Raw genomic sequence first — 12,206 nt, 5'->3', positions numbered from 1 at the left:
TTTGAACCTTTATTTTCAACCTAGTTCAAGTCTAGATAACTGTACTAATGACCTGACCTATTCGTTCATTTTTAAGAGAGATATGAATTTTTGGGCATTCGAGTTTCGATTGGCGCGCTTGACATGTACTGTAGAAAAAAATTCTAACTCCCGAGCCCCTTACTCAATCCTAATGAAATTTTGTGTAAATGTACCTCGGACCCCATTCTTATTTCGATTTTCGATTTATTTAAGACGAAAATCAAGCTCGGGTCTTTTCACCCCCCCCTTCCAGACACAAACACACATCAATATTTCAAATGACCTCGCACTGTTACCAAACCTGAATAGTCAGACATCTTACACGTTGTTTTTCATCTCATACAAAAACTCAGCTCCTCTCCCGGGCGGAAACTCCCAAAATTCAAAGACAAATTCGGGAATTATTTCGCGTCAGCCATGTTTTGAGACACCTGCAAAGGCTGTGTGTTCTAATCTCGCCGGAGCCAAGATTTGTTCTTTCTCTCTATTTCTTTCTCTCCTTTTTGTCTAATTTTCTAACTAAAATATTCAACATTAAAGGGTGTTTGGCTGTAGTACAAGTTGAAAAACACTCTTTAATTAAGATTTAGACAAAAACAGTGTTTTATTATTAGGGTCTTCCGTCTTCAGCGGACGGAAGACCTCCTCGTTGCTCGCAACGAGATCGTGTCTAGTTAAGGTCTTCCGTTTCCAACGGAAGACCTTATTGTTATTGCTTTGTTTCTTTTCCTCTATTATTATTATTATTATTATTATTATTTTTTTCTGTCACGTTTTCTCAAAAACGCTTCAGCCGATTTTTATAAAACTTTCAGATCTTAATCATGACAAAATTTGTAAGAAAATTACACGAGATATTTTTGATCGTTACTTCCGGTCCCGAGATATTAAAGATTTTATGTTTTTGCTTGTTCACGGTTTTTCTCCAAAAGTAATTAAGATAGGACTTTCAAATTTTCACAGATGGTAGAGAGTTAACAGCCGCAGTGCCCTTCGCATATCCGAACGTCCGCCGTTACTTCCGGTCGTCACCGGAAGGAAACAAAAATAAGTCATTTTTCAACTTTTTTTATTTGAATTTTTTTAATGTTTGAATTTGATAGAGACGCGTTCAAAACTTCAGAATATGAAATCCGTTTTAAAATCGATCCACGCATTCTCGAGATTTTGGGCTCCAAAGTCCTGAAGCGAGAGTCCGCGTAGCTCAGTCGTTAAAGTGGTGGACTTGTGTCCAGGCGACCCGGGTTCGGTCCCCGAGTGTCGAATGTTTTTTCTTTCTTAATTGTGGTTTGTTTAACGGTTTTATCTTTAAAACAATGGATTTAAATGTTTTCCGTTTATATTTTATCATAAATGAAAATAATATCGTGGTTTTTTTCAGTACAAATATAGAGCCGGGTTAAAAATACAGTTAATTTCCTGCTTTGTGACAGTCTTTTTTTTATCAGCAGCTATCTAAATTCAGACGCTCGTAGCATCGCCGGCATCAAAGTCATGCCGCCGAAGCACCCGTGCAATACGACCGCATTAGAGCTCGCCGGGTCGCTTTGCCGGCATCAAAGAAATGCCGCCATCTCAATGACTGTATGCACACAACAATTAGCGACTGCGGGTAGGAAATTACCGTTCTCCTGACAAAATGACCATGTTTCAATTATTATACATGACTTTAAACTGAGGGTTGTTTAATGTTTCTCTACATACGTGGATACAGGCATGCATGTATACATGCGTTTATTGACAATTTTTTTTTTACAGATTATATACATGTTTGAATTGTAAGTACATGTATAAATATGAAAAATATTTGTTTTTCGACCCACGGTTAGCTATTTTATCTATCTGTAATGCAGTTGCATCGTTGGAACCTGATTCACTGTTGTTGCGGCGAAATGTCTTTGATGCCGGCGAAGTGACCGAGGATTGAAATACGTCACAATACGGATTTTACAATATTGGTTTGACTTTTACATAGCGTTTTAGATATCCGGTATTGGTTTTGCTCTATGTTAAAGAGTGTTAAGAAATGGTAGAAAAGAACAACTATCTCTATAGTCTTTTTTAAGGTGTATTCAAACGGAAGACCTCTTGTTGCTCGCAACGAGCGTCTAGTTATTATTATTATTATTTTTTTTTTCTGTCACGTTTTCTCAAAAACGCTTCAGCCGATTTTTGTGAAACTTTCAGATCTTATTCAGGACAAAATTTGTAAAAAAATTACACGAGATTTTTTTGGTCGTCACTTCCGGTACCGAGATATTAAAGATTTTATGTTTTTGCTTGTTCACAATTTTTCTCAAAAAGTATTCAAGATAGGACTTTCAAATTTTCAGAAAAGGTAGAGAGTGAACGGCCGCAGTGCCCTTCGCATATCCAAACGTCCGCCGTCACTTCCGGTCGTCACCAGAAGGAAATGAAAAACCTTAATTTTTCAATTTTTTGGATTTGAATTTTTTTTATTTTTTCATTCGATAGAGACGCTCTCAAAACTTCAGAATATGAAATTCGTTTTAAAATCAATCCATGCATTCTAGAGATTTTGGACTCCAAAGTTCTGAAGCGAGGGTCCGCGTAGCTCAGTCGTTAGAGTGGTGGACTTGTGCCCAGGCGACCCGGGTTCAGTCCCTGAGTGCCGAATCTTTTTTCTCTCTCATTTGTGTTTTGATTAATGGGTTTATTTTTAAAATGATGGATTTGAATGTTTTCCGTTTTATTTTTGTCATAAATAAAAAAAAAATAGCGGCTTTTTTTAGTACAAATATAGAGCTCTCTAAATTACGACGCTCGTCGCATCGCCGACATCAAAGACATGCCGCCGAAGTGCCCCTGCAGTTCGACCGCATTAGAGTTCGCTGGGTCGCTTTGCCGGCATCAAAGAAATGCCGCCATCTCAATGACTGTATGCACACAACATTTAGCAATGCACCCACGTAATTCTACTGGGCTTAAAAAGGAGGACTGCTTAGTATTTAATCCCATATATAGATACACACATGGATGTATACATGCGTTTATTGACATAGTTTGCTTATATATTGATTTCCTGAACATTATAAAACGCTATGTAATCTCTCTCTCTCTCTCTCTCTCTCTCTCTCTCTCTCTCTCTCTCTCTCTCTCTCTCTCTCTCAAGTACAAATGTTTTAGCATTTGAATAAGAACTAGTACAGGTAACGTGGAGTAAATTGGATAGAAGCTAAATGTACATTGGCGTCCAAAAAATTATACATATTTTATATCAAGTTACGGGATAATGTCTATGGATTCAAATAATTTGAAATTCATTGTTTATTGATTGTCTTCTTACTGATTGGAAGTCAACGCTAAAAAGTCATTTTTATTAAAGATGGTGTACTTTTTCCTTTTTTGTGCATGTCTATATACTGATACAAATATGTTGCCTGTCGGGATTAAGAAAAGCCTCCGAAGTTTATACACGTAACTATACAAACGAACGGGTGACTGCGACAAGGTTTGAAAACTGACCACCCGTTTATGAGTGTTTGAGCCTAAGAATAAATAGATGTAAAAAAATCAATAGTTACATCTTTCAAACAACCTGGAAATTAAATTTACACAGTACACGAACCGACCCCCCCCCCTCGCCCTTCCTATTCATAAAATCATTTAGTTTTCCTGGCCTGATTTTACTGGATCTGTCATCTTGAACCTTTATTTTCAACCTAGTTCAAGTCTAGATTACTGTACTAATGACCAGACCCATTCGTTCATTTTTAAGAGAGATATGAATTTTTGGGCATTCGAGTTTCGATTGGCGTGCTTGACATGTAATGTAGAAAAAAATTCTAACTCCCGAGCCCCTTACTCAATCCTAATGAAATTTTGTGTAAATGTACCTCGGACCCCATTCTTATTGTCTGTGAAATATGCAGCAGATTGAACAATTAAGAAGAAATTCCTGAGATCAAACGGCGAGTATAGCCTGTACGGGGACTTAAAATTTACACAGTACAAGGGATGTAAGCATCCGCGTAATATTTCTGTTGCATGTATATTTCTTGTTTTCCGTTTAGTCTGTATCTACGATAGCGTGTGAACTACTTATGAATGTTACAACTGTGGAAATTACTGTCATCAAATTTTTACCGAATAAATTTACGTGTTACTGAATTCGTTATTTCTACATTTATAAAGAATTTATCAATCCTGCTGAAATAAAACAGTCAAACATAATAGTAAACGACACGAAAAAACATTCTCAACACTGAAATACATGGGTAAAATGCATCAGTCATTGTTTTAGGACTTCCCCTAATTGTTGTTAACCGAATCTGAGATCCACACCTCAAAATTCTATTTTCGATTTATTTAAGACGAAAATCAAGCTCGGGTCTTTTCACCCCCCCCCCCTCCAGACACAAACACGCATCAATATTTCAAATGACCTCGCACTGTTACCAAACCTGAATAGTCAGACATCTTACACGTTGTTTTTCATCTCATACAAAAACTCAGCTCCTCTCCCGGGCGGAAACTTCCAAAATTCAAAGACAAATTCGGGAATTATTTCGCGTCAGCCATGTTTTGAGACATCTGCAAAGGCTGTGTGTTGTAAACTCGCCGGAGCCAAGATTTGTTCTTTCTCTCCTTTTTATCTAATTTTCTAACTAAAATATTCAACATAAAAGGGTGTTGGACTATAGTACAAGTTGAAAAACACTCTTTAATTAACATTTAGACAAAAACAGTGTTTTATTATTAGGGTCTTCCGTCTTCAGCGGACGGAAGACCTCCTCGTTGCCCGCAACGAGATCGTGTCTAGTTTTCATTATAATTATGTTAATGAACATTAACGTGTTTTTGCTAACTTTGCTGCAATGCGATCACACATCCCCTAGAACGCTTAATTAATGAACATGTATGTAATTAATTTCATAAGAATCAATTAGTTGTCTTTTAAGGCTCCCCGACACCTCCTGTCTCTTCTTATTTGACGGTTCGTTCCAATATAGTGATTTTAATTCAATTGTTATTGCGTATATCGTTAAATTTGGACGTATATTTCTGTAGCGCAGTGGATGTAGCTTTGATATACCGGCACGCATGCCTCAAGTTCAATAAATGCAGGGATTTCCGTTTTTTAAGAAGTTTTAATAATTTTTTTCCTCCCAAAAGTGAATTTTCAAGTTGAAGGCATTCGAGAAATTCATTAACTACGAATTATCGGAGATTGGGCCTGTATGCTTAATTTTTTAAATGATTGGAGGATCCTACATTGAAAGAACAAATACGTGCTAGAAGAAAATGCAGAGTTGTAAAAGCAATATTTACCGGAATTAAAAACTGTATGGCTTAAATAACAGAAGGAAATGAAAATTTCAGGAGAACATGCTAAGAATAATCATTGAATACACTTTGAAATTGCCAATGAAGTACACAAACTGTAACGTTCTCATCATCAAGAAGAGAAGCAAGCACTTACAAAGATTGGTTAAGAATTTTATGCAATCAAATCAATGCTGTGAGAATTTAATGTCTTTTGGGTTAAAAACAGAAGGGTGGCGATTATACACGTCCACGTATAAACACTAGCATGCTTATATTTCAACATGATCCTGTCAAACGCATCTGAAACGGACACAAGACTTATACTGTAAAACTAGAGAACTAAAATGTTTAATACTTTTAAACAAAATTATGACCAAAGTTGCAGTACAGTGAAGATAATATGCTAGCGATTCCCAATAAATATTATTATTGACTAAAACATGTATAAACGGTTCACCCTTCACACAGATAGCCTGACACGGGCTCAGATTCATCAACGTTCACCCAAGTGTATCCACCGTGCGGCTGGAGAACTATATACTCATCTCTCTTATTCTCCGCCGTCGGGTTGGTTATGTTATCCCATTGAGTAAAGAAGTCGTTCACCATAGACCCATCTAGGTATAGCCAGTCTCCTTCATTGGAAAGCCGTTTCCCTTGAACAAGGTAATTAGCGCCAGCAAACTTGGCTGCAATGTTGAGAAACAAATATCGTTTACTACGACAATTTTGATGATAAAAGATACCTATATAGTAATTAGTTTTGAAAAAATAGCATTCTTTTAATTGAATTCAATGTTAATCTTATTTCAATATAAAGTAGAAGTAGAGCAAATTGGTTTGTTTTTCAAAAATATATACGAGAATAAAACAACACTTCTAAACCATTCTTTGCGTTTAGTCTGTTCAACTTATTCGATTCGTAACAATGTCGGGAAAACCTGTTATATTCATCTGTGGTCATATACAGCCAAACCAATAAAACTAACCCGTAGAAAGTAAGGTCAATTTTTCCTTGCTATCAAGTCTTAGAAGACTGTATCCGTCAGAGGCACAAACGTCCTTTATATCCCTGATTTTTCTAGGGAAATCGTGCACCTGGTAGCACAAAAGTGTGCCGTTGTTAGAAACACAACTGAAGTCAGATGGACAGCAGCTGCACAAATCTGAAAACGCAATGTTTCTGATGAAGCCACAAACAAAATTCAAAATATATATTGATATTAAATCTTGATATATTTTGTGTCCAAACAACAAATTTGCTTTCAGTAATGCAAGGTTGATAATGAAATAAAAACAATAATTGGGAACGAATAAAAGAAATCTCTTTTTTTTTTAGAAGTTTATTTATCGAAACGTGCTTCATCTCATACTCTGGGTGCAATTAATGATATAGATATGACATGAGGTGAGATTATACAAGTTAACTAATATAATCCCCTTCCTCATTTATCAATGTACTTTCAAATCGCAAAAAAGACTCTATTCTTTACTCACAAGAAAAGGAGTATATCAAATCTTAATTTTTAGTAGACTGATAACTTACCACTCGGAACACACGACATCAGTTCAATTGGATTTCCTTTACACCGCAAGCCTTCATTGACTGGTTTTGGATTGTTGCACACACGTGACCGATAAGATGTTCCTGTTATAAATACCGCTTTAGATCCACAAGACGTTTGACACTCTGACCAAAGAGTCCAAGCGTTCCATTGACCATCGACTGAAAAGTTGAAGATCGAGAGAATAGACCCACAAGCCCAAACAACACTTGTTAAGGAACAAGCGCGAAGATTGTAAATTATTAAATTAATGTATTCCTGGAAATCTTTTAACTTGGTTGTTAATTTCCTTTTTTCCTAATCTTTGATTTAACCAATGACAAGAATACAAAGCTATGAACAAATGCATAGTTCTCAACATCTTATAAACCATGGCGCATGGCACGTGTAAAAAAATCTGTACCCTCGGTCTTATTTTGTTTCACTATACCCCTGATTGAGTATAAAATAGATCGAATTTGATTGTTTTTAGTCATATTAACATTCGGAATTCCTCAAATAGTTTATAATATTAATGGATTTGAGTTACATCCCGTGTTTTTTGTGGAAATTCTGCTTTTGAAAATGACCATATCTACGATAAAGCTTTGTTTCTTTTCATAATGCATACTGTATCTTCATAAGGAATAAGGAATCATTCTTTGAGTATTATGGGGTGATAATTTTGGTCGGGGCGTTATCAAATCTAATAAAGCCCTAAGGGCTTTACGATAGATTTGATCACGCCCCGACCGAAATTATTACCTCATAATATTCAAAGAATGATTCCTTTTTACTTATATTTATATCATTTTAAGCCATGGTACGAATAAATATTTAAATATAAATAAGCAAACCCCGCTGGTGCCTCAATTTGGCGTAATTTGCATTATGGGTTATATAGTACAAAATCGATACGAAGTGTTATCACGGGCAAAGACACTGGAAAATGTAAATATATAATAGTATATAAGGATGTTAATTTTCGTTTCTAATGAGTTTGCTCCTTATTGTCGAAGTCGCACAAAATTGGAATCATAAAGGCCGAAAGATCATTTTCATAAGTATATTACATTTATCAAATGTTAACGTCATTAGTATGTATTTATTGGCAGAAAAAAATTATTATCAATTTCAAAGCCTTTCAGAAAAAAACTGATAATGCTGATTAATGCTGATTAATCACCAGTGACACGCCTCGCTGCCTTAAAAGAACATCCTACTACCTTGTCTTACCTACTTTTAAAGTGGTTATTTACAATTGGGGAAAATTTACACTTGATACGCGGTAAACGTAAAACCGTGTTTAATACCCCGCTCTTTTAATAAAAAAAATCAAATCTTGCGTATTTAATACCAACGTGTATTGTTTGACTCCAGAAAACAGTATTACAGTATTCAGCACCCAGGATAGGAAGATGTACATGTAGGCCTCTTGTGTAAACATACTTACTAGGTGACAGTTTGGCGCAGTCTTCATCTATAAATCCGTCTGCATCATCATCTGAAAAAAATATTAAATCTGCAAGGTATTGCAGTTACTGCAAGGATAAAACTACGGAAGGGTATAAATTTCAATAAATATATATATACATTTTTCAATAACTTAATTGGCAGTACTACACTTTCGTACAAAGCATATATATATATTTATATATAATAAGCACAAACATTGCAATAATTCTCAAATTGACATGTACCTGCCCAGAGTGAATGATAACGATATATATTAAGCACAGAGAAATTCACTTTTGTAAGAGCTCCACCTTCCACCCCGACCGAGGTTTGAACTCAAGACCTCTGGAACCCATTCTCTTGGCAGTGAGCGGCCACCGCGCTCCCAACTCGGCTATCTAGGCAAGACAAAAATCTTGCTTTCGATAACGAACGGAACCTAGCGCGCTGGCCGCGCACTACACAGTCGCTTGAGATACAGTCGGGGCGGAAGGTGGAGCTCCAACAAAAGTGAATTTCTCTGTGCTTTATATATATCTATATCATTCACTATGGGCAGGTACATGTCAATTTGAGAGTTATTGCAATGTTTGTGCTTATTATTTTATGTTTGTATCTATGCAATGTGTATCGTTCCGATCCTCTCAAATTGTCGTTTAACTGTATTCCACCTGTATCTCAGTAGTATAATTCACCAAATGCCTAATACTATACATGCAAACATCATTAATAGATATATCATAATTATCTTAGAAGTATGAACCCTTTAAATTCTGAGATAAAATGTCAGGGCTATACATATACGTAATACAACGTACAGATTTGGTGGTTAAAAGCAGGGGGCTAGAGTCGGTGGAATCTCTGATAATATTAAGGCTTTCACGTTTTTGTTGGAAACACATGCAAATGGTCCACGTATTGTAGTCATTTTTTAAAGGACAGCAACTTGTTACAACATATACAATATTGGAAATTAATACAACTTTTTTATAATTCAGATGCAACGTTTATTGGTTATAAAGGTGTTAATCAAAAATAATACAGAAGAAAAGCATTATACTTTAGGCATTTACTATAGCTAAATAGGCATTTTTGAGCTTAAATGGATCTCGATTGTACGTCTGGTCCTATTGTTTGTTAAAGGGCCATGGTCATGATTTTGGTCAAATTTTATATTTCTGTTCTATTTTTTATGAAGCTTTTGCGATTACAATGTGTGTGTTTGAGAGAGAGAGAGTGAGAGAGAGAGAGAGAGAGAGAGAGAGAAAGAGAGAGGGAGAGAGAAAGAGAGAAAGAGAGAGAGAGAGAGAGAGGGAGGAAAGAAAGATAACATTTGTTGAATACAACCACGTGCAAAATTATATCATTATCAGTTTCCTTTTTTTCATATAAATTTAATTGAAAATAAGGCTTATTTCTACTTAAAAAGTTCAGTTTGATCAGAATTTGAAAAAAGGACTATGTGCTGTTTTTTACTTTTTCGCCCTCAAAATTTAAGTTTTTTGAAGAGCTTTAAAAATAAGGTGGCAGATAGTTGAAAATAATTGTGTAAAAGGTTATCAAAACAGTGACGTCATAATGTAGAAATGACGTCAAGAAAATTGTCTTATTTTGATAAGCTGATGTTTTGTAGCAAAATATGGGTGTTTTCCGATGGTTTTTCGACTGGGAAACATCGAGCGCAGGCTTGCTCAGATACCATTTTTAGTATGATGTGTATAATTATAGGAAGAAATACATACGTTAAAATTGTACACTGATTTATGGAGATTTGATTTTTATACAACACTATTTAGAAATTGGTTAAAATTGGGAGCAGATATTAAACCATACCAAATATAGTCCTTTATATTGATACGAGCAGATTCAATTTGCTTAATTCCGAAGAATTCAAAAAATGTTTTTTGACAAATCATTTGTAAAGATTGCTCTTGTAAAGATTACTCTAACATATCATTTGCAATATGTGAATTAATCTTACTTTGCAGGATTGTTAATATCAAACTCTGGGGGTAAATATTGGAAAATATTTTAATAATGGCAAAAAAAACTTTAAAATCAAATTGTTTCCTACTGGATCGGTCAAGAGACTGCCTTTTAAGAGATCTTAAAAAAAGTTTATCAATAAAACATATACTGAGAAACAAAAAGGACATAAAAGAATAGTGAAGCCGTGTTTATCTAAGCTTGTATTGATGATAATATTAAAGCTCTCTTTCATTAGACGACCTGTTATAAATTGTTAAAGATCGTAGGAATGCTCCGTACCTGCAAAATTACCGTCACATAGCTCTTCGTCAATAAGACCGTCACAGTCGTTGTCTATTCCGTCCGGAATGGTTCCTGATGTTACGTTGCATGGCTGAAACATATATCAAACGATAATTATAGATCAGTCGTCCACCATTTCCAAAAACAGTTTTTCTCTAAGACACAAAAAACAATAGAACGTATTGAAACTAACATTTCAATTTTTTCTGGACCTTTTATTCCGTGTTAGAAGCGCCCATCACATCTTTAATTTTTGTATGCTATTAATCCACTGTAAATATTTTTGTTGCTCAAACAGGTGTAAGAATTAAGGAAAATAATATAAAAACCAGTTATTTTGCCAACATTATGTTATACCAGTAGTGGAACGCCTAACCCAAAAACTTTTTAAGATTTATTAGTTTGTTGATAAAATCTTTAAATTTAAGAGAACGGGCCAGAACTCTGAATTACGATCTTAATATTTACTGATAATTATTAAGAAAAAAATATTAATTAAATCAACTTACAACATTAATAGGGGATAGCCTCATTCCCGCCGGAAATCCATAGGACTCCATATTTGCAAGACCATAAAGATAACCTCCAAACATCACTATGGGAGAGGTGTGGCGAAAGGAGTGAAAACCAGTGGGTACAGCCACGTACGAGGCCAGGTAATTTGTTCCTGTAATTTTTCTATACTCTTGAGTTAGTGGCAAGTATTCTCCATCAAGCTGAAGGCCGGCCGCATTGTCTGAATGCACGACAAACATGAAAAAGTTGATGTATTCACCGCGAGAATATTTGGGAGTGGTAAACACGTATTCTGAGCTGAATTGTTCTATAGGAGGAATGAGCGTCATCGCTGGATCAGCTGCCTCAGCAACTTGGCTTGATACGATTTGAACCAACATGATCGGTTTGGAGGACACGACTAGACCGTAAAAGTACGAACTGTGGTATTGTTCTACAAAGTCTCCAGCATTTAGAAGTTCTAGCGTGTAGGAAACGTTCTGATTTAGCTGATAGTCAAACCCAGTTGTGTTCACGACAGTGTTATTTTCGCTAGCAATAAACCTGAAGAAATCCCCTGTCGTACGAGTCGGAATAGGCAATGTTATAAATCGTTTTCCCCATGTAATGGTTGGCATCAATTGTTGAACTAAATGGTCCCTGCTTTTACCAACTCCGACGTTAGTACGTCTATTTCCACTGTATACAACAATGGGCTGGTTGGATGTTATTTTGGTTCCAGTTATATCAGCCATAGTTTGTATCTGAACAGTTTCGTAAGGGTTCATATATAACGTTTCCATTAGCATAAAACTTCTTTTCAAATTGAATCATTGTTTTATCGCTGTTTAGTTTCAGAGTTATATCAACTGCAGTATCTGTAAAAACAGAGGCTATGAGGAACTCGGTAGCGTACGTGGAGGGAAAATGTGAAACAGTATAATATTCTGTTCCCAAAACATCTATTGGGAACGCTAAGAAAGCGTCGCAAGAGTACTCCTCTTTATTGATTCCGTATACGATGATTTCGTCGCTTGCAGAAACGCTCAAAGCTTTATTACCTCTGCCAATTCCGTACATTCGAAATTCATTGCTGATAAATATCTGCTTTGTTTGACCTGAAGTCAGTGT

The 12,206-nt window shown here is 35.7% G+C and overlaps 2 protein-coding genes across 2 annotated transcripts; both read right to left on the bottom strand.

Moving 5' to 3' along the window:
* Positions 1–4,829: 4,829 nt before the first annotated feature.
* Positions 4,830–7,060, bottom strand: LOC105326170 (uncharacterized). The gene is made up of 3 exons (XM_066069163.1): positions 6,857–7,060; positions 6,300–6,476; positions 4,830–5,999 (listed from the first exon to the last, which is right to left on the bottom strand). Exons 1-3 carry the CDS (start codon positions 6,873–6,875, stop codon positions 5,764–5,766), a joined length of 432 nt encoding a protein of 143 aa, XP_065925235.1. The 5' UTR covers positions 6,876–7,060; the 3' UTR covers positions 4,830–5,763.
* Positions 7,061–8,036: 976 nt separating this feature from the next.
* On the bottom strand, positions 8,037–11,858 carry LOC136270687 (IgGFc-binding protein-like). The gene is made up of 4 exons (XM_066069076.1): positions 11,090–11,858; positions 10,578–10,671; positions 8,308–8,358; positions 8,037–8,059 (listed from the first exon to the last, which is right to left on the bottom strand). The coding sequence occupies exons 1-4, from the start codon at positions 11,828–11,830 to the stop codon at positions 8,037–8,039; spliced, it is 909 nt and encodes a 302-aa protein (XP_065925148.1). The 5' UTR covers positions 11,831–11,858.
* Between the last annotated feature and the right edge of the window lie 348 nt (positions 11,859–12,206).

The sequence above is a fragment of the Magallana gigas genome, chromosome 8, assembly GCF_963853765.1.
Source record: "Magallana gigas chromosome 8, xbMagGiga1.1, whole genome shotgun sequence".
Classification (NCBI taxonomy): Eukaryota; Metazoa; Mollusca; class Bivalvia; order Ostreida; family Ostreidae; genus Magallana; species Magallana gigas.
Note: the sequence above shows the minus strand (reverse complement) of the source record. Positions and strands in the feature narration are given on the sequence as shown.